Here is a 22,848-nt window from a genome sequence, read left to right as displayed (position 1 = left end):
TCAGCCTGGTTCCTACCACCTTCCCAGTCTCGTTTTTCACACATGTACACAAGCACCCTTCTCATTTACACGCTTTCTCCAACCTACACAGTCACTTAGCTTGCCCACCTCAGAGCAGCCTGCAGTGTCCTTCCCTCCTTCAACATCAGGTCTCTCCTGAGCCCTGCATTCTTTCCAAGACCCCAGCTCTGGCACCTCTGTCTCCTCTGACCCCTCTGGGACATTTCCCTGGGCCCCTCATTTCCATCTGATGAGGCAGGTATTTATGTGTTTGTTTATACCCTACCTGTTTCAAAGAGGATGCAAACCAGCTATCCATCTGCTATTGAGTGCTTGCAAATTAAAGAACCAAAACCCAAGCCAAAAAACAAAACAAAAAAACCCATTACCTACTAGGTTGTGAGTTATTTGAAGGCAGAGACATAACTGTTTCATCTCTGTGTCGCTAGCAGCTGGCACACAGTAGATGCTCAGTAAACGCTGAAAGGATGAAGCAGACTTTGTTACTTAGCAAGAACCTGGTACTTGTCCCTTTCGTTTTTCTTATTGACTGAAGTTGTGTCTCTAGTCGCTACTCAACCAGCTAAACCAGAGGGCGCCTTTGGCAGCCACCATGGGCACTCACATCTGTAACGGCCACGCACACAGTAGGTGCTCACACCAGTGCCGCCTGCATTGGGATTACGCAAGAAGGCCCATGACCTCTGCCTTTCCTTGGTGGCAGGCGATGGGAAGGAGGCGACCCTGGGGTGTCCAACCAGAAGACTCCGACCACCATCTTGTTGACTCCGGAGAGGAAGTTCCACAGTTTCGGGTATGCCGCCAGGGACTTCTACCACGACCTGGATCCCAACGAGGCCAAGCAGTGGCTGTACCTGGAGAAGTTCAAGATGAAGCTGCACACCACTGGGGTGAGCCAGCCTCTCCCCGGCCCCACGTCCTCCACATTCGAGAGCTGAGGTTCCTCCAGCCTTTCCAGACCTTGGGGGCCCTCAGGTTTCTCCCAAGCAGAAATGAATGTCCATTCACCTCGAGTTTAGAAACAACCTGGAGCACATGACACTTTTGTGGAACACACAGCACTTTCTGACGTACACACGGGCAGGGAGATATTCAGAATGTTTAGCAACTTGTTTGCTTTGGGAATTGACCAGTCAGAGAGACACTGCCTGGATGGAGCACAGGCATAGGGGGCTGGGAGACCCCTGCTGTGCCAGGAGATCCCCCTTCACCTGCAGGATTGTTGGGAGATCAAGGAATCCTGAAGGAAGGACTCGGGGATGAGGGAGCATTTTGGGGACTCAGGGTAGTGGTTATAACTAACCGGTTTGGAAGTAACAACCAGCAACAATGGCTCATTAACCTCTGTGGGGAAGGAGGTAGCTCAGGAAGTCAAGGGCCCAATAATTGGAGGCCCAATGCCTGAAGTAGTTCTGCTTCCAACTTGCCAGGGTTTTGTAAGATGGCCAAGTTGATTAGCACCCTCCCCCAAGCTTCATCGAAATGTTGAGCCATAGGATAGAATTTTTTCAATTTAAGCATTTTATCCCTTAAATTTTCCTTAACTCTCAGTACTTAGAGATGCAGGATGGTGATAGTGTTTAAGACCACAGACCATGAGGCCAGATGGCCTGGGTTTAAATCCCACCTCTGACACCTTTGAGATACTTAATCCAAGTCACTTAGACTCTCCTTGCCTTGCTTTACCTTATCTGTGAAATGGAGACTTGCAGAGTGCTTTTCTTACGGGGACGTTGTAAGGATTAAAGGAATCAAAATACACAAAGCTCTCAGAACCATGCCGGTCGGTCCTTAGTTAAAGTCAATTGCTAGCGTCTATTATTTATTGCTTTCATATGTCTGCTTGTTAAGTGTTTGCAGATGACAAAACAAATGTTACTGGGAAACGCTGCAGCCAGCACCCTGCCTTCCAGGGCTTGGTGCTCACCCGTGTGTGTGTCTCTCTCTGAAGCACACTGACTTCGCCTCAAAATGCACCCTTCTTGTTTCACCTGATAGGATTCAGCAGTGCCCAATAGGAATCTCCTGCAGGTGGAAGCCCAGGAATTTTTTCAATTTGAATTTTTCAATTCCAAGCCTGTGGCTTCCTGATGCCTGGAAGCCGCCTGGGGGCCACCACCCCAAAGCTGGGGTGTCTTTGCTGAGCCCCAGATGTGGGAGGAGTGAGCATGTGTAGAGGGGTCAGGATGATGGGCAGGCCCCACAAGGCCGGTTTAGCTGCTTGATACCCCTTCACACTCCAAAGGCAAAGACTAATTACCCAGCCTGGATCAATCCCGAGACCACACTGATTGTTTTCCCTGGTGGCAATGCGTCTTCTGGTTCCAGGAGACTTGGGGGTTTTCTCCTGATTTTTGCTCCCCTCTCTGCCCATTCCCACCCTCTGGGGACTATTTTCATCATTTTTTAATGACCGCAGTCCATCCGGCATCTCACGGAGCATCTTACACCCAAGGGCTGCACTCAGCAACTGCTGTAGCTTCTGGCAGAGGAAGGAAGGCAATGATGCTGGGCTCCCAGTGGATTAGACCCCACAATCCTTAAAATAGGAGCCCTTCTATTTTTGTGACTTGGTTGGCAGCTCATCGGGAAGTGAAAGCTTCGTGTCTGTTTAGCACCGTGCACGTCAGTGATTCGGTATGATTATCTAGGCTTCCATTAGGGGGGCTCCCAAGGGTGACCATGTGTGTCATGTGGAAATAGTATGTAAATTGCATCGGGAGTGGCGTCTGCTGCATTTTTTTTTTCTTCCTGGGCTCTGTTGCTGCCCCGAAACCTCTGCCCCCAGAGGATCCAGGGGAGAGAGGAAAAGAAGGAGGGAGGGAAGGAGGGAAGAAGGGAGCAGTAGAGGTGGGGCCTGAGGGGAGCAGCCAGGGCCCCCTACACAGTAAGGGGACATTGCTGCCAGCCCTGTCCTGGGGGACGTGCCGTCCTAGGCTGCCCCTCAAACACCAGGAAACACAGACGTGGTTCACTGGGTTCCCCAGGTCTCCAAGTGACAGTGCTTAAAGCCAGAAGGCATGTCTCTCCTTCTTTTTACTATTTCATTCCTGTCCCGGCTCTAGGACCTCACCATGGATACAGACCTGACGGCAGCAAATGGCAAGAAAATCAAAGCTCTTGAAATCTTTGCTTATGCCCTGCGGTACTTTAAGGAACAAGCGCTGAAGGTAGGTACATGCCAGAGCCTGTGCTGGTGGCAGGGGGGCACCTGCCAGCTAGGGGAGCAGGGACAGCCTCAGGGCAGAGAATGTGCCCTTGTGCACTGCTGGTGGGAAGGGAAAATGGTGCAGCTGCTGTGGAGAACAGCCTGGCAGTTCCTCAAAAGGTTAAACACGGAGTGACCATCTGCCTAGCAGTTCCAATCCTAGGTATGTACCAAGAGAAGTGAAAACATATATTCACACAAAAACTCGTCCATGAATGTTTCTAGCAGCACTATTCATAATAACCAAAAAGCAGAAACAACCCAAATGTCCATCAGTGGATGAATGGTTAACTAAATGGGATTCACCCATACGCTGCAATATTATTCAGCCTTAAAAAGGAGTGAAGTACTGACACCTGCTCTGGCACGGATGGACCTTGAAGACATTATGCTAACATTATGCTAAGTGAAAGAAGCCAGATACAAAAGGCCACACATGATTCCGTTTGTAGGAAATGATCAGAAGAGGCAAATCCGTAGAGACAGCAAGTAGACTAGTGGTTGCTAGAGGCTGGGGGGGTAGCAGAGGAGTGACTGCCAGGGGGTATGGGTTACTTTTGGGGGGTGATGAAGTTAGATAGCAGGGATGGTTGCGCAACCTTGTGAATATACTAAAACCCACTGAATTGTGCACTTTATTTTATCTTACTTTTTTGGCTGCGCGGGCTTTCTCTAGTTGCGGCGAGCAGGGGCTACTCTTCGTTGCGGTGTGTGAGCTTCTCATTGCAGTGGCTTCTCTTGTTGCGGAGCATGGGCTCTAGGCCCGTGGGTCTCAGTAGTTGTGGCACAAGGGCTTCAGTAGTTGTGGCTTGTGGGCTCTAGAGCGCAGGCTCAGTAGTTTCGGCGCATGGGCTTGGTTGCTCTGCAGCATGTGGCATCTTCCTGGACCAGGGATCGAACCCACGTCCCCTGCATTGGCCGTGAACCCGTGTCCACTGCACCACCAGGGAAGTCCCAAACTGTGCACTTTAAAAAGGTGAATTTTGTGGTATGTGAATTATACCTCAGTAAAACAAACAAGAGAAAGGAAGGCGGGAGACATGCAGCAGCTGTGCGATCTTGGGCGAGGTGCTCGTTCTCTCTGATACCCACGTTCCTAACATGAAAAGGGGGTCAGATAACTGTGCCTCGTGGGTCGTTTGGTAGTAAGTGAAATATTCGATGTTAACTGCCTCCCTGGGGGCTCAGCAACTATTTACTTGGTAAATAGTTGCTGCTGTCCCCCCTCCTCCATGCCCCCCACCCCAGACCCCGTGCAAGAAGCTGACCAGGTGAATAAGCCCCCTTGGTTGGCCCTTGCAAAGGTTTGTTCAGTGATGGCCCAGAATTAAGAAAATGGCTAATTTCCGAATGGAATAGAGCCATCCACTCGGCGTCCCCTCGCATAGGCATGGTGATGAGCGGGTGTAGATCAGATGATTCAAGAGCCTCGTGTATTAAACTCTATCCAAAAAGAATTGGGAACTTCAGAAGCATTTGGTATTATGTGATCGCTAGAAGAAATTTAGTGAATTCTAGAAATAGAGTAGAACAGAATTCTAGAAATAGGGCTAGAGGGAGACAAAGAGGTGAGGTCGTAACACTGCTTTCATCCATTCAAGTACCTCTTGTTTTGAGTACTTTTTGTGAGCCAGGTGCTATGCGAGTTCTGGCCACGTGGAAAGAAGCCCAGTGCATGCAGTCGATGGGTGGGTGTCATGAGGGGGTAACCGTGGGTGTTGAGTGTTCGGTGAAGGCAGAGGTTCTGCCCAAGGGCAGCAGCAGGGAATCCTCCCCAGAGGAGAGGGATTGCGGGCCTCTGACAGGCTGCAGCTGGAAGGGCAGGTGTTTTGCACCAGTGGAACGGCCCAGGCACAGCTCAGGGGAAAGAAAACATAGCAAACCGCTGTGGGAAGCAGGCAGCTTGGAGCAGGCAAAGGGCAAGGCTGCAGAGAGAGAGGGAACAGCAAGCTCCGGCCGAGGTCGTGTGACGCCTCAAGGGCCAGGCAAAGGAATTCTTCCTGGGTCGTGGGGAGCCCTCAAAGGATTGTCTCACATGGGTTGCCATGGCCACAAGGATAGCGTTAGAGGAGGGGAGACCACGTGGTCCTGAGGGCCTGCAGGTGGAGGAGAGTGGTATGTTAGCACCTCACTCAGATCCTGAAGCAGGTCTGTCCGAGGGCTGAGGGTGAGGCTGAGACTCCAACTGCGGGGTCATTTGAGGAACATGAAAACCAGGGAGATAAAGGTGGTGGGGTGGAGGGAGGGAGTGGTTCCTGGGAAAAAATTCTTCTATGGAAAGGGGTGGGGAGAGGATTCTAAGGAAGGAAGTGGGAGGGAGATGGGCTGGGTTCGCTTCAGGAAGAAGGTGGTGACCAGCCAGAGGCAGGAGCAGTAAGGCCGGCGGGGACCTGCGGAAGGGAAGCCGCCATTGGTCCAGGAGACGGCGAAGCAGGAGAGGAGGTGGACCTCTGTCGGCCTGAAGAGAAGGATCTCAGAGGGATGGGCTCAGCTCCTGGAGAAAGATGAAGGCGCAGAGGGAGGTGGGGGTCTCCGGAATAAGAGGAGCAGCCGTGCGGACTCAGGGAAGATGTAGAACTTGAGAAACTCTACGACACTGGAGTGTGTTTCAAGTTTGCCACGAAGAAAGGCGTGAACAGCCCATCTGTCAAGGGAGGGAGGAGGTGGAGGGGGCAGAGGTCAGGCACGGGCGTGGGTAGGTGGGTGGTTGTGGACCTGTCGGCTCAGCCAGAAGCTTCCGGAACCTTCTCTGAGCAGGGAACACGTTGTAAAGAAATTCCATGCAGAAGAGCTGTTTGAGGAGGTGTATAGGAACTAGGCCCTGCATAAGAGGCTGGCTGGTGTTTGAGGGGCAGGTGGGTTCAGTGCAGAGGGGGACTATTGCATGTTGGACCAGAATAAGCTCAAGTAGAATATCTCAGAAATCACGTCCCTGGAGCAGTCTCACTATTCACGAGGGACAGTCAGTGAAAGTGCCTGACGTGAGATGTTCAGTCAGTGCCAGGTTCCTTCCCTTCCAAGCTGATCTCCACCCGTTGGCAAACAAACAGCTCATCAGACAACTTTCCGTACAGCCAGGGAAGCCCATCATTCATCTTTGAGCCTTTTCCTGTTTAAAGAGTTTAAAATAGCCTGGATGGTTAAGGCACCACACTTAGAATCCCTCCCAACCCATCACACGCTCACCTGCTTTTAAAGCCCAGCGCAGACCTGCAAGGAAATAAAACATGATTAAAAAAACAAAAATAAACACGAACAAAAAATGGCTCTTTCACCAGCAATCCCACTCCTGGACAAATATCCGGAAAAGATGAAAAGATACATGCAAATTCAAAAAGATACACGCACCCCAGTGTTCATAGCAGCACTATTTACAATAGCAAAGACGTGGACATAACCGAAATGTCCATCGACAGATGAATGGATAAAGAAGATGTGGTACACATATACAATGGAATATTAGCCATTAAAAAGAATGGAATAAGGTCGTTTGGAGCAACATGGATGGACCTAGAGATTATCACACTAAGTGAAGTAAGTCAGACAGAGAAAGATAACTATCATATGTCATTTATATGTGGAATCTAAAAAAATGATACAAATGAACTTATATATAAAATAGGAATAGACCCACAGACATAGAAAACAAACTTACGGTTACCAAAGGGGAAAAGGGTGGGGAGGGATAAATTAGGAGTTTGGGATTTAAATTAGGAGTTTGACAGTACTATATATAAAATAGGTAAACAACAGGAACCTACTGTATAGCACAGGGAACTATATTCAATATCTCGTAATAACCTATAATGGAAAAGAATCTGAAAAAGAACATATATATAGATATATATATATATGTTCATATATATATTCATTCATATATATCTATATATATATTCATTCATATATATATCTGTATATATATCTATATATATCTATCTGAATCGCTTTGCTGTACACCAGCAATTTACACAGCATTGTAAATCAGTTATGCCTCAATTTAAAAAAAAAAAGGTTGTTTCATGTTGGTCTAAAGCAGAGATGTTTTTAAAAACACGTTTATTAAAAAAAAGTTTAGTGAATGTACTGAACCACACACTTAAAAATGGTTAAGATGGTGAATTTTATGTTACGTGTATTTTCTCACAATGAAAAATGAAAAGTTTTTTTTAAAAGGGAAAAAAAAACTTACCGATCAAAGAGGAAGTTAGTTCAGTGAGAGGGTGGGTCAGCCCCAAGATAACTATGTGAAACAATAGAGAAAATGAGATACCCATTAGGAAAAAAACCGCCAGCCTATTAATCTTCTGAAACATGTCCCCAGAGCGGACTTTGATGCAGAAGCACATCAGTGTGTGTTTAGGTTTGATTTCAGATTTGTCTGGTGAATGTGGCAACAGGAAGGGGAGGAGAAGTGGGGGACAAGCATCAATCAGAGGTCTTCTCTGGGCCGGATGTTCCCTGTGTGTTCTCATTTAATCTTGCCAGTAATGCTGTGGGTTAGTGTTATTCTTCCCATTCTACCGGTGGGAATACTGAGTCTGAGAGCTATTCTAGAGACATATTTTGTCTACCTGGGCCTGGTGGAAACCTCTGATGCTTCCACCCGTCCTGTTTATCCACATGGGTCCCACTGATTTTCTTTTTTTTGAAGAAGAGTTGATTTACAATGTTGTGCCCATCTCTGCTGTACAGCGAAGTGACTCAGCTATACACATATAGACATTCTTTTTTTTTTATTATTCTTTTCCTTTATGGTTTATCCCAAGAGATTGCATATACAGTGGGACCTTGTTGTTTATCCACTCTAAATGTAATAGTTTGCATTTACCAACCCCAAACTCCCAGTCCATCCCTCTCCCTCCCCTACCTCCCCATCCCTCCACCCTTGGCAACCACAAGTCTGAGCTCTATGTCTGTGAGTCTGTTTCTGTTTTGTAGATAGGTTTTACATTAACTGAAAGTCAAGGGCAGCACGGTTCTTGCTTAGGTCATGTTGTTCCTACCCTTACCATCCTGCCAGGAAAACTCCACTGATGTGCTGGGCCTGCAGTAAGGTGGGTGACAGTGACACAACTCTGCTAACAAATGCTACCAGTCGTCAAGCATTCCTGTGGGCCAGGCACTGATCAGATACGAGACCAAAAGTAACAATTTAGTTAAGACCTTGGCCTTTCAAGTCAAGATAGACCTGCGTCTGGGTCCAAACTTTGGCTCTGCTACTTTCTAGCTGGGCAATCATCACAAAGATACCGAACGTATCCAGGCCTTAGTTTGCCACCTGTAGAAGAGGGGCAGTGCTAATCTCTTCCTAACAGGATTCTCAAGTGGATTAATGGCGGTTGAGCTATGGAAAGGGCTTAACAAGGTTGACACTGGAGCAAGCTGCCAGGAAGTGTAGCTCTCAGGAAATTATCAATCCTCCCAATAACTGTATGAGCTTACTATTATCCCTACTGTACAGATAAGGAAGCTGAGGCCTGAGAGGTTGTCACTTGCCCTAAGTCACATGACTAGGAAGTGGCCAGAGGCCTCAGATCTGCCCACCTGCAGCCACATCCAGGGAGTGGAAGGAGCTGGGAGCTCCCTGTTTGCTGTATATTCGGAAAACAGACACTTGTTCCTGACGCTGATAAGTTCGGGGGGGCCGCGGAATAGATGCCCGAGAGTTCACGGCCAGGAAGCCTGGATTTTCAGCAAAGCCACAGGAGGACCAGCTCTGTCCACCTGACCTGCTGCATTTTCCTTGGCTTTAGGAACTGAGCGATCAGACGGGTTCAGAGTTCGAGAACTCTGATGTCAGATGGGTTATCACAGTGCCTGCCATCTGGAAACAGCCCGCCAAGCAGTTCATGAGACAAGCTGCCTACCAGGTAAGTGCGGGGCTGGGGGCAGGCAGGGCCCAAGATACACCTGGCGGTGGCTGTCACTCCACTCCAGGGTCCCCCAGCATTCACAGGCCTCCTTGGGGAGGCAGCGAGGGGTCTCCCACAGGCGGGGGCCAGGAGCCTTCCCATTCCTCAGCTTCCTCCTCGGGGAGCAGCGGGGGTCAGACGGACAAGGGGAGGGGCTGGGCTCAGTTTTCCTTCTGACTTTATTCATTTCCAGGTCTTGTTGCCCCTGTAGGTTCCTTGGGGCTAGGATTGCAAACTGAGGTTCAGAGGTATTTCTCTGTGGGCAAATGGAAGTGAGACCCTCAAGGAAAAGGCTTGGGGAACAAGAATATTTGAACAAGGAAGAAATAAAGACAAGGCTGGTGGCCATGGACCAGGCCCATCAGCCTGGTGGAGGCCGAAAGCTGCACCTATGCGGCTGGGAAATAAAGGGAGTACGGTTGTCCTCTGCACGGTTCATCTTAGGAGCGACGGCAGGAGCACGGCATGTACGGGCGCCCCAGACAGGGGAGGGGGCTGCTGGACCTGCCTGGTGGAGGACGCCCACAGCGGGGTGAGGGCAGTGGTACAGTTAGGGAGCGAGCCAGTCAACATGGCGCCACGGAGCCAGAACATCCCAGCGTCGACGGCCAGCCCATCCCTCGTGGGTACAGCGGGCACCCCTGGTGCCAAAACCCCCGTGGCCTCCAGCCCTCACGTTGTTTGCGGACAACCTGTGCCACGACGGGGCTCCCATGAGTGTCTGACTTCGTGGCAAGAGTGGCAGAGGCCGTCCTGACCTGCTGTTCCGGTCCCGGGGACAGAGCTGGCCCCTGTTGTACGTAGTCCCCTGGGTTGATAAATGAAAGCCGACCCTGGGGCCTGGGTCAAGTCTGTGCTGAGAATCAGTTTTCAGAGCCTCCAGCCTGAGTGGGCTGGGGAAGATCACAAAGGTCGTAGATGTCCCCTTGTCCCCTGCCACACCTCTCAGGAGAGAGCCACCTTTCCCTGGAGACACACCTTTGATGTTGAGTTTGTGGCCACATGTATAAATATAAACCTTTCCTTTCAAAATGCCCATCTGATCAACGCTGATCTCTGCACACAGTCAAATGGCCCCAGGCACCTTGGCGTCATGAATTGTCCTGGACGCTTGAGGCTTTACTTCAGGCTGCAGGTAGAGTTCAAGGAAGGGCAGTGTTCCGCCCCCGCCCCGCCGCCCCCCCCCCCCCGTGCTCTCCCATTCCCTTCCTTCCCTTCCCTGCCCCAGGCTGGCTCCTCTGCTCTCCCCTTCCTCTGTTCAGCGTGAGAATCTGGCTCAGTCTTTGTGTTTGCCAAAAATAGATTTGTTTTTATAGGGATGAAGGGAGAAGGTGGAAGTTCCAGAAAGAGGCAACTTCTTTAAAAAGGAAGAGACACAAATGCAGTTTCACTGTCCATGGGAGCCCTGGGCATCAGAGCTTTTCCTTGGTGTCAGCCTTCAGGCAGTGTCCAGAGACCCAAAGATGGAACACCGGGACATGGCTGTCTGCTAAGACACAGCCTGGGATCCTGAGTTTTCCCAGGAAGGATACTCAAGAATCATGGTTCTGACTTTCATTTTCCAGCCCATGGGAAGACTTCAGCAACAAACACGTGACCCGGAAAGGGGACAGTTCTTAGTTTTAGCCTGAAAAAGAAAGAGGTGCGGTGACGTGTAGATTTGTCGGGGCTCCTGGAGCCCTGGGCCGGCTCTTCAAGGACTGTCTCTCTGAGAGGGTGGGGCCAGTGTGGGGAGAGGCCCCTTACACTGGGGAGGCCAAGGGGGAAACCAGGCTGAGGGGGGTGTGGCGTCCTCTAGGCTTTGGCACCTCAGGCAGTAGGAGGGCCAGCAGCTCCTGGGCAGGGCCCAGGTGGCCAGCATAGATGGAGGGGATGCGGGAATTTGCTTCCTGAGGCCCAGAGACACCCTGTGGATCGGCATGTCCTCTCCATGCCGGGTAACGTTTGTCCAGGACAGTGTCTGTGCAGCTTAATTTTGGGCCCTTTGTAGCTCTGCTTTGATACTTGTGTTCAGTTTACAGTCACTGGATGGATTCTAAGATGGCAGGTACCATTCATTCATTCTTTGTTCACTCGTTCATTTATTCATTGAACAGCCTGTGCCAGGGGCCTCCTGTGCCAGAACTGTGGTAGGCGCTCGAGTCGTAGGACAGGAGCCCTGCTCTCAAATCGCTTGCATCCAGGTGGTTCGTTGAAGCCATTTGTACTTCTGCCAAGGGGCAGGTGGCATATCAGGGGCACCCTCTTTAGCCCATCTTCTGGGAGAGTCTTCATGACAAGATGGAAATAGAGCTTGCTACTCTCCAAAATCAGCATCTCTCCAACTCTCCCTCCTCACCTGCCATTTATTATGCAGAGTAAGGAAGATGCATACCTGTGATGGTTACGCTTATGTGTCAACCTGACTGGGCCTAGGGATACCCAGATATTTGGTCAGACATCATTCTGAGTGTTGCTGTGAGTGTGTTTTAGGATGAGATGAACATTTAAATCAATTAAATAGAGCAGATTGCCCTCCGTAAGGTGGGTGGGTCTCATTCAATCAGTGGAAGGCCTGACTAGAACAAAAGGCTGAACCTTCCTAGATAAAATGAGAGGGAATTCCTCCTGTCTGCCTGCCTGCCTGCCTTCAGACTGGAGCATTGTTTTCCCCCTGCCTTTGGACTCCAAATGAAATATCGCCTCCTCCTGCGTCTTGAGCCTGCTGGCAAGGGAATTATACCATCGGCCCTCCTGGCTGTCCAGCTTGCCGGCTGAGGTCTTGGGATTTGACAGTCGCCATAATCACGTAAGCCAATTCCTTATAATAAAGCTCTTTCTACATATGCATACATCCTACTGGCTCTGTTTCTCTGGTAAATACAGAACCTGAGCAAAAAACACAGTTCTTGGCCCGCCCAGCTTCTGAAATCTGAGAGTGCCCACCAGCCCTTCCACCTGATGTGCTGCTGCCTGTCGGCCTGGCTTCTGACAGATGAACAGGAAGGATGAGGAAGGAGGTGGGATGGTTCTCCGTCAGAGCAGCTGGGAAACTCGCCTGTCCACCCTGCTTGCCTGTGGCAAGTGGAGCCCCTCCTTCCGGGCTCATGGGAGGCCTCCCGAGCCCAAGTTCATGGCACGGTCACATGGAGGCTGAAGGTCATCCTCCACCGGCCTGGGGGAGGGGGAAGAGGCCTGGACCAGAGCCAGGAGATGAATCTCTGGGCAGCATCTCCCGTGGAGAAGCAGGCCTGCAGGGGGTGGGCCTGGGGCCTGCACTTGGAGGACTGAGATTCACTGCCAGTGAGGGCTGCCCAGCACTTGACATGGGCACAGTTTCATCTGTGAAACTTCCAAAACTCCTCTTATGTCAAGTGATTGTTGAGAAAGTGGGTTAAGTCTCCATCTTTTATAATCCACAGCCTCGGGACAGCTTTAGACCCTTTAAGAACGTTCAGTGAAAAGATGGTGGCAGAAGGAACGGCTGATGCCTCTTCTGAGGCCCTCAGAAAAGACCCAGAATGAGGAGATAGTTCCACTGAATCCTGAGCACATGCATAGGAGGTAGTCCGGTGTATTTCTAGAGGCATTTTGCCTAAAATGTGTAACTCTGGTAGGTTCCAGAAACCTGTTAAATCAATGATGTTCCCCCACGTACGCTGATCTCCTCTAACACGGAGTTGCAGCTTGCATTTGCCTCCCTTTCTGAACAAACTGCAGTGAAAAGTAATCACATCAGGAAAGAAAGCCCAGCCCATGATGCTCAGAAGCCGCGCAGCTGCAGCTCTTTGCCGTCTGACACCAGGCCAGCTGAGTACTCCGCTGGGCCGGCCGTTTTTCTCAGCCGTGGACACAGCCCCTGGCGGATCTGCCTGGCTGACTGCAGGGCCAAGGAGCGGTGGTCGAGGTGGTCACTGCCCACGTCCTCGGCCTCCCTGGAGTGCGGTCTTCTCACCCACCCGCTCCTTTCAGGTGGAGCTTGTGACCAGGAAGCAGAGCGCTACAAACTACCACGATGGAGTTCCTGCTGGCCCAGATTCGTGAAGTCAAATGGGGTTGCAACCTCTTTGTTCAGACGCTTTCTGATTGCAGAATCCTCGGGTCGTGTTTGAAATGCTCTCCTGAGAAGGGCCGGAAATTGCAGAATAAAGGCTGGCTGGAGGGATGGGTGATTCGTTCCTGCGGCAGCTGCTCTCTGAGCACCTACTGTGTGCTCCGGGGCAAGAAGACCTGACTGCTGCCCTTAGAAGATGTACCATCTTGCAGGAGAGGCTAGACAGGTCCCCATGGATCTATAGTCGGGGGCAGAATATGCCAGGTGCTGGGCCGGGGGCCGAGCAGAGGGAGAGCTCACGTTGGAACGGAACAGTGGCCTTGAGATACCAGCTCCAGAGGCAGAATTATTGAAAGCGGAGAGAGAGCTCTCCTGCCCCGGTTGACCCTGGCCTGATCCCAGGGAAAGACCCCCAGGTCTCCTGCCAGCTGCCAGGCCAGAGGGCTTCTGCTGAGAAGGACGGCAAGTGTTTTCATGCGGAAACAAAGCTTACATTTCAGGGCACTGGATCCTTCTCTCAGAGATAAAGACATCTGGGTTTCTGAGAGTGTGGCAGAGACGTTCGCATTTCCTCCTTCTCTTGGAGCCCACCAGCAGCTCTGGGAAGCCTCCTGGTGACTGGGAATCTGTGCAGAGGCAGCTGCCTCCCTTTGCCTCCCCCTCCCCTCTCCCTGTGACGTCCATGAGAGTTTGCTGGTAGGGACACGGCCCCTCACTCTCACTGGGGAGTGGACAGGGGGGCTGGCTTAAGCAATGGAGTGTTGTTACTTTGTCCTGGGTCTCCCAGGCACTGCCGGGGCCCCCACTGACCTTGCCTTTCCCCTCCCCTCTGGTTTGGGGTCCTCTTCACCTTTGCTTCTGTCTGCATCCTGAGCAGGGTACTGTGGGGAAGCCCCCATGGAAATGGGTCAAAGCTTTGGCTGTGGAGCTGAGGCCAGCCCAGCTGGGGAGGGACGGGTGAAAGGCCCCCCGAGGGGTGCAGCCCACGCTGTTTGGGGTAGATTCAGGTCAGCCTGATTGTCTTTCACATCTTCAGGAGGTGGGAGCATCCGGTGTGTGTGTGGGGGGTGGTCTCAGTCACACACCAGGTACCCTCGGATGCCCTTGAGTGAAGAGCCTGGAGGAAAATGTAACATTTTCCTCCAGGCTCTTCACTCCTCTGGACCTCTTGATGTGATTTTCCACGTAGATATTTCACATATAAGTTAGAGACCCTGCTCAGAATTTCTGGGTAGGCATGGAGGAGAATAAGGGCGTCTATTTTCTGCTCTCCTTTGTCCCCTGCCGTCCCCATTCCCGCTGGGCCCAGGCCCCTGTTGCTCTTACCGGCCACATGGGAGCTGCCTGGCTGGTTGACATCCCAGTGGGACACAATGACAGGAATGTGCCTTTTGAGTGGGCAGAGCCCGTGCCTTTCCTCCACACCGAGTCCCGGGCACCACTCTGCTCTGCCCGCCCTAGCCTCCTCCAAGTTTATCCTCCACCCTGAACTTGTACATCCAGGGCCCACTGTTGCTTTGTAACGCGTCTCCTTCTCCCTCAGCCCATGTTGTGGGAGCTGGGCCTATGAGCTTCTGTTCTAGGAGGGCCTTGGCTTTACGTACAAACCCATGAGGATAGAAGAACCAGTCCACAAGCGCTGTTCTATAGACGGGGCTCCTCCTGGTGTTACTTTGGATTTCCTCTTCTGGGATCCTGGGGATAAAGGTTCAGAGGTTTCACTGTTCCTGGTGGCACCTGACACGTGTAACCCATGTCCTATTTCATCAGGCATCTTAACCTTTGTCTGCCTTTGTGCTGAGGGTGTCCGAGGAGACACTATGAGAAAGTGAGGCTGGGGGAGGGGGCACCTTCATTCCCTTGGATGGGGAAATCTTGTCGCTTATCTCTGTCACTAACCTATTGACCCATGTAAGCTAAGGGCAGACCTGGCCTCTGACCTGGGGACCCTGCTGATGAGCACAGATGCTGCCCATGTGGTCGGCCTTAGCCAAGGGTACAAGGCAGGAAGGAGGCGGGTTCCTGGCCGAGGGTGTAGGCGTGTGCGGTTCCATCTGTTTTTGTAATTCGGTCCAGACGGGTTCTGCCCTTGTGAGGCATTCATGGTTTCGGTTCGGTCCAGACAGGTTCTGCCCTTGTGGGGCATTCATGGTTTCGGTTCGGTCCAGACGGGTTCTGCCCTTGTGAGGCATTCATGGTTTCGGCAGAGTGGAGATTTTCAGTCACCTGCCGGCTGATGGTATCTCATTAAGACGTAATTAACTGGTTCGTTTGGGGTGTGGTTATTAGTGACAATGAATGACAGCAGGTCTAGGCAGTACTGTCGCAGAGTGAATGAGTAGAGAGCGTACCTTCAAACCAGTTCAGGACTATTAGGGGCGCCCGCGGGTTTTGTCAAAGTACAGCGGCCTGGGCCCTACCCCAGTACCTGGAATTACTAAGCGCAGGAGAGCTGAGAACCAGTTAAAAAGCTGGTCTGCAAGGCTCAAGACCTGGGCCCGGGCTGCTCTGCCACTTCGCTGGGATGCGCTGGAGCCTAAGCCTGGCCCGGTTTTAGCACTGAAAGGCCCGTGCCCCAGGAAACCGGGACAGTTGGTTGCCCTACCTCTCCGAGCCTTGGTTTCCTTCTTCATAGAGTGAAGGGCTTGGACGAAAGGCATTTCTAATTTCTAACCTGAGCTCCCCTCCCCTCCTTGCCCAGTAATTGACCCTCCTAAGCTCCTTCCACGCACGCCCGTGACTCTAGGCCAGCTCTTCCCCACCGGGTCATTGTACGTGTGTGACATTAGGCAGACCTTTGTCCCTGGTTGACGAGATGAGCCCACTAACCCCCCAGGGGCCTGGGGACACCTGGGAGCCTTCTCCAAAGGGGTACCACGTGAGGGCGCATCCCGGGTTTCCTCGGAAACGGCAGCAAAGTCAGCAAACAGCAGTGCTGATCGAAGGAGCTAGTTTTTATCTCCTATTGTGCTGGCGACCACGGAAAGCCGTGAGCTTGGGCGGCTTCAACAAGCAAGCTAGATCTCGTGCTCCAGGTCAAGGCCGTGAGAGGCCAGTCCGGGCTGTGTCTCTGAGTACCCTCAGAAGGCTGGTCCCGGAGCCTCCTGGCTGCCCTTCGTGAAGCCTGGAGGGGCTGTGACTGGAGCAAGCCAGGTGTCACGGGGCAGAAGCATTTCTGCTGTGAAAGGGGTAGAGGCTTTGAATAAGATAACTGTCAGTGGCCTTTCCCCCTGCGCTCTAGGAAATGGGGACTCTGTGGGATTCCACAGGGGGCTTTCTCCTGGAACCTTCCTGGTGCTCTGGAGATAACAGGTCAGATTCCCACACGACAGAATCAGACGCTTGCATAGCTGAGGCCCAGTGATGGCCTTTCTGTTTCCTAGGCCACCAAAGATCGGGGTTTGCTACGATCCGGTCAGACCATTTAGTCCTGGAACCGGAAACAGACCATCGGCCTTCCATCCAGTGGTGGTTTTCAAAGTTTTCGGTCCTTTGCCCCTTTGTGCTTCTCAGTTCTGGGCCAAGCAGGCCCCAAATGCAGGAGGCCCTGAGGCTCACAGAGCCTGGAATTTCCCAAGGGCGCTTGTACATTTTCGTTCCCCACTCTGTGACGTTTGGGTACCTGGCTTGGGGACCAGCACCCGATCACCCCCGATTTTAGGCTCTGGAGAGGCCTGTGGAGGGAATTTCCCAAACAAGCAGCTTGTGAGTGTCCCTTCCTTGCGGGGTGTCAGCCCAAGGCGTGGGTGTCCTTGGAGGGGTCCTGGCCAGGGAGCCTGGGTCCCAGCCTTGCCTTCTGTCTTCCAGGCAGGCCTGGCTTCCCCCGAGAACTCAGAGCAGCTCATCATTGCCTTGGAGCCTGAGGCGGCCTCCATCTACTGCCGGAAGCTGCGGTTGCACCAGATGATCGAGCTGAGCAGCAAGGCCGCGGTCAATGGGTACAGCGCCAGTGACACAGTAGGAGCTGGGTTTGCACAGGGTACCTCCTGCTCTCTCTCTCCCCCTCCCTGCTGTCTTCCCTCCAGCCCCCTGCATGTTTCTGTGCCTTGGAGTTTTAAAGGCACTCAGTGCGGTCGTGAGAAATCAAGATGCTTCTGAAGGAGGTTGGCCCTTAAGTACCTCTGTGCTCAGCCCCCTACCTGGCCCCTCCAAGGACTCCCGTAAACTCAGCAGTGGTTACCCTAGTTCGTCACCCACCCAAGTGCCTTAGGGGAGAGCACTTCTCTCCAAGAACCCAAGGGTGGCCTGAGAGCGGCTCTCGGCCTTGCATTTTACTGGGCGTTTACTCTCTCCTCTCTATTAACTGATTCTTAATCTAATCCCACTTGCTTGTTATTAATTCCTCCGTTAAGATTGTTGATTTATTGCTGACTCACTCACTGGGGCCGCTTCGTGTGTGATGAGCTCATTATGTGTCTTAACTATAAACCTGGCGAGAGTTGAAGCTAGAGATGGAAAGGGCTGACTCGTCCTGAGGGGCTGATGCTCGTTTAGCTGTGGGAAGGAGCATCGCCCATGGAGACCCGGGATGGGCATTTTAAGGGCCTTCTTCTCTTTAATGTTTACTATATGCAAGTTGCTCACAATCTTATGCCTCAGGACTGTTTTCCCTGGAATGCAGGGTTCCGTCGGTCTGTCCAGGACCACGGAGTCTGCAGACACCCTGGATCACTCACAGCCACGTGAGTGAGCATGGAAGCTGATGGGCGCTGGGGAGGTGGCGCTGTGCGCCCCAGCTCTGAGCTCTGTGCCCGGGTGAGGGCTCCGAGGACAGAAAACCCCCCATCGCCCAAGCCCGTCTCCATCCTGCCCTGCAAGGCCCAGGCCCAGGAGGAGAGGGATGCCATCAGTGAGGACGGTCACCAGTTGGTCCCAAGCTTTCCTTGGTCCTCTTCCCAACGCCTGTCTCTGCACTGCCCGGGGTGCTGGGGCCCAGGCTCACGCTTCGCAGGCACACATTCCTGCCCAGACAGGCCTCTCTTCCTCTTCACAGGGTGACTCTGCCCCGGCAGCCACTGCTCTTCATTTTGAACCCAGGGTGGAGGCGTCTGTGAGCCTCAGCCCCGAGACAGTGGCAAGAAGTTCGCTTGTCCCCAGGCTGCTGCCTCAGCCTGCTGGGGCCACGTGTTCGCACCCTGGATCTGATTCACCCAGAATGAATGGACACGGGCTTCCCCTCAAGCGTGAGGGCTTGATTTGCCTTTTCCTCACAATGCTTGGCCTCCCCGTCGTGCCAAGGCTGGCCTCACCACTAACTAAATCCAGTGCATTCATGTTTTAAATACTCAGGATGATCTCGTTATTTACATTTCCTTCTTCATTGTTGTAACTGGAAAAAAGAGGAGTGACTGACTGGGCTCTATATTTCATATGCTGGTTCTTTCGCAATTGTTCACAAACAGCAGCTCATGTCAGAATTAGCTAATTCAACACGGCATTGACACTTCTTAAGTATAACGTTCACATTTGAGGGGGGAATTGTTTTGAACGCTTGCCTTCCCCAAGAGCTCAGTTTTTGGTTCCCTTTCTTTACCATATCCTACCTGCCTTCACACTGCTGTGTCTGTGTCCTGTGCCTTGTGGGATTTACTGTTGTTTCCTGTGCTCAGAGAGGTGTCTTTGGTTTTTGAAATCCTCAAATTGTTGGCCACCATCCCTCAGAGGGGCAGTGAGACAGGGGTTCTATCTCAGCGTTGCTTTACGGTGGGAAGCTGTCTCCCGGAAGGACGGGGTGCTTGCTATGTGCCGAGGCCCGGCAGAGCACTTAATCTGGGATACCCAGGATGGCATTAATACCCTGAGACCCCCTGGCTGTTTTCTGCCCTCCGATGCTCCTCCCTGATGGACTCCCAGTGGTCACCACTGAGGAGACCAGAGCTGGCACTCTGCCTCCAGCACTGCAGGGTTTGCTGTCGGTATTATTTTACTCCAAAAAGACTTAACGAGATTAGAAAAGGCTACATTTTTCTCAATCTTGGGCTTAATTTGCCCGAAAAATGAGATAATTTTTTGAAGCTTAGAACATGTTTTATTAGCCTCACTAGGCCGTTTATTATGAATGCCATTTCCTTAGTCATCTAGATTGTTTTAGAAAACCAGTCCCCACTACGAGGTGTGCAGTATAAGTTCATCTGGAGCCCGTGTTGGGAGCAGCAGAGAAGCCCTGAGTTTGGAGATCCCTCCCAGGCCCGCGGGAACTCTTTAATTGGGGGGGGGGGGGGGGGGGGCGGCCTCTCTGCTGTAAACCAGAGCCTGAGGAACTTAAGGCTGGCCCGATGTTTGCCATTCTAATCCCCAGAGAAGATGTTTTGCAAACACTGGGCTCCTTGCTGAAGGAGGCTGGAGGGTCAAGGGTTCTTTATTGGATAACCAGCAACAGATGGATTTGTAGGGCTTAGGGACTAAAAAAATTGGTCGGGAGGACACTTGTGGGATGGGACAGCAGAGTGGTGGACAGAGCCTTCGTCTGTAAAGCCAGGATTGCTCTAAACTGTTCATTGTAGTGATCATTTGTTGGGTTCCCAGTCTCACACTTGGTGCTTTGCCTTCCTTATCACTTGCTGTGTGCCTGGTGTCACAGTGGGTGCTGAGGATAAATCAGACGCTGGTCCCTGCTCTGCCTGTGAGAGACGTTAAGTGATTTGCCCAGATTCCCATCGTGCCTGTGCTCTGCTGCTTCCCAGGCTCCCTCTCACAGCACCTTTCTCACCTCTTAACATTCGTATTCTGCTCTTTCAGACTTCACTCTAAATTGTTAAATCTCAAAGGCAGAGGGGGTCCGTGGCCTGAGGGTTAATTTCAGGCTGCAAGACAGAGTCGTGGGAACTGCAAGTCCCTTGACCTCCCTGACCTGGTTTCCTCGTCTGAACACAGGGCGATATGATTTGTGCCTGTCCGCCTCACGGGGCTGTCAGGAGGCCTGCGGGGCAAGAAATACCCATGCGAGTCACAGCCCCTGAGTACCCCGAGCCACCTCCAGGTTGTCCCGCGGTGTGCAGGAAAAAGGCAGCGCCGACTTTTCTAGGTTCAGCCGCGCCACCTTGCGGCTGAAGCGCCACCTTGTGGCTGAAGAGCATGTCGACTTCAACGGGGTCTGGAAAGGGCTCCTGGCCGTTTATCCAGGATCCAGATTAGGAAAACATACCCCGCATTCCTTCTATCAGACAAAGCTGCTTGATGTGAAATTATTTAGCCAAGCGCACTGAAGGCTGCTTGGCAGACAGCCTCCTCACTGGGGCAGCAAAGCCAGGAAATTGGCCTATTTTATGCGCATTCCCCTGAAAGTGTCCCTGGAGGAAGGGAATCTCATCAGGGTGAGCTTTTCAGCAGGGCATTGGCCAGAGCTGCCAGGCAGATGAATAGATGAAGGCTGGTGGAAATAGCTACTTGCTCTGGAAGAGCTGACTCTGTCATTCCCTATGTTGCATTTATGTAATCGTTTTGATCAAGTATCGCCAAATGTTCTGTTGCTAAACCCCCCAGGCTCTTTTACCTCCACTGACTGCCAGCTTTTTCATGTTTTCTTACCCGTCGTTGTTTTCTTTCTGTTGGCCACTAGCCAAGGAACACACACGACGTAATCGGCAGAGTCGAACCTTTTTGGTGGAGAATGTCATAGGAGAAATCTGGTCCGAGCTGGAGGAAGGTAGCATCCTTAAACGTCCTTTGCCCCTGCTGTATTGTGTGTGTGTGTGTGGGGGGGGGGCTGCTGGCAAAAATGCATTTCTATTTGTTCCTTTTGTACTTTTGGAAAATGTTCCAGATCAGTTGGTTTTACAGACCACTCACCCAGGGAGAGCTCTTTTTGGAGCTGTAATTTTGCATGTTCTAAAACCATATAGGTTCTTCAGAAGAAAAGTAGGAATTGGAACTCACCAGTTCCAGAGTGAGTCTTGTGCTAAACAGCAGGTCATTTGATGGTGCTATTAACTTGGCAGGAAGTGGTCCACACGTGTCAGGTATGCAGCAGCGCATGACCTGAATGCTTTAGTCCTAAAGGTTCACTCATCTGGGTTCATCATCCATGCTAACCGGCACTTCTGGGCAGACACTATCTCATCTCTTTAGTCATGAATAACTCACTGTGTGGCTAATTAGCAAAACTATTGTACTAATGAGTGTTGATGGTGCTTAGCTGGGTGCACCAAGTCATCCTGCCAGCTTGTTCCAGGACGTGATGGACAAGTGGTCTGTATAAAGGTTGGCTGTTTTTGTACCAGGTGACAAGTATGTGGTAGTGGACAGTGGCGGTGGCACCGTAGACCTGACAGTCCACCAGATACGGTTACCGGAGGGACACCTTAAAGAACTGTACAAAGCAACAGGTAAGCCTGAGAAAATGAGAAAAATGGCTAATTTTCTCATACCTGAGCTGTTTTACCCATTTCAGATTTCTCTCAGTATCTCCTTCTTTCAGTGCCATCAGCATGTGAAATTACAGGCAGTAGAGGATACGGATGCATGAGACCAGAGAGCAAAATGCAGTTAAATAGGGCTTCCCTGGTGGTGCGGTGGTTGAGAGTCCGCCTGCCGAGGCAGGGGACACGGGTTTGTGCCCCGGTCCGGGAGGATCCCACATGCCACGGAGCGGCTGGGCCCATGAGCCATGGCTGCTGAGCCTGTGCGTGCGGAACCTGTGCTCCGCAGCGGGAGAGGCCACAACAGTGAGAGGCCCGCGTACTGCAAAAAAAAAAAAAAAAAATTGCAGTTAAATGGCCTTTAAAACACAAACCACCATAACTTGGGTTTGGGCATAAAGTGAGCCTGTTTCAGATCCTGGCCACAATCGTCACCTGTGATTTGGTTAAGCTTTCTAGGGAGGTCCCACGATGCCTGGTCTTGATTCAAGATCATCAAACCAAAGAACGTTCTCTTCTTCTTGGTGGGGTGGGGATGAGTAATTAGTAGATCACAGGGACTAAGTGAGGTCTGCTGGTTTTCCAGACACTGTCCTTGGATTTCTTGGGTGGGAAGACCATGATGCCCCTAGTTAGTTAAATGTATTGATTTTATTTAAAATGTAATTGATTTTAAACAGATTGTTGACGAGTGATTTCTGTAGGAAAGTTTCTCCACGTGGAATGAGAAGAACCTAAGGGTTTTAAAGTGTAAGTAAAAACGCATAGCTGCGGTCTGCTGGCTAAGTGGGTCCAAGGCTGTGCTGCTGTCATTGAGCAGAGCCCGGAACCCAGGGCAGGCTGCTTCTCAGACTCCGGCTTCCATTTCTGGCCGTCTTTAATATAGTGGGGTCTCTCTTTGTGTTCTTGACTCAGGTGGACCCTACGGATCTTTAGGAGTAGATTATGAATTTGAAAAGCTTCTGTGTAAAATATTCGGAGAGGATTTTATCGAGCAATTCAAAATCAAGCGTCCTGCGGCCTGGGTTGACTTAATGATTGCATTCGAGTCTCGCAAAAGGGCAGCTGCCCCGGACCGAACTAACCCTCTGAATATCACCCTGCCCTTTTCCTTCATTGACTACTACAAGAAGTTCCGTGGGCACAGCGTGGAGCACGCCTTGAGGAAGAGCAAGTGAGCTGGGCTCATGTTTGGCTCGGGACAGTCTGGGGGGTAGAATGTGTTCGTGGGGAGGAGGAAGGTGGTGTGGACTCTGAGTTCCAGTCCGACACACTTGCTGTGTGACCTTGGGCAAGTGACTCAACTTTTTTGTTCCT

At 51.5% G+C, this 22,848-nt stretch overlaps 1 protein-coding gene across 1 annotated transcript in view; it reads left to right on the top strand.

Moving 5' to 3' along the window:
* HSPA12A (heat shock protein family A (Hsp70) member 12A) overlaps positions 1-22,848 on the top strand; it is a 68,006-nt gene that overhangs the window by 39,203 nt on the left and 5,955 nt on the right. The window contains exons 4-10 of the mRNA XM_027112692.1: positions 725-911; positions 3,087-3,191; positions 8,983-9,099; positions 16,982-17,153; positions 20,733-20,819; positions 21,394-21,498; positions 22,447-22,705. Coding sequence (XP_026968493.1) covers positions 725-911; positions 3,087-3,191; positions 8,983-9,099; positions 16,982-17,153; positions 20,733-20,819; positions 21,394-21,498; positions 22,447-22,705 — 1,032 coding nt within the window. The remainder of the gene's footprint in view (positions 1-724; positions 912-3,086; positions 3,192-8,982; positions 9,100-16,981; positions 17,154-20,732; positions 20,820-21,393; positions 21,499-22,446; positions 22,706-22,848) is intronic.

This window comes from Aethalodelphis obliquidens, unplaced genomic scaffold (genome assembly GCF_003676395.1).
Source record: "Aethalodelphis obliquidens isolate GAN/ISIS:26980383/991018 unplaced genomic scaffold, ASM367639v1 scaffold11, whole genome shotgun sequence".
NCBI lineage: Eukaryota > Metazoa > Chordata > Mammalia > Artiodactyla > Delphinidae > Aethalodelphis > Aethalodelphis obliquidens.
The sequence above is the reverse complement of the archived record's forward strand: the minus strand, read 5'-3'. Positions and strand labels throughout refer to the sequence as shown.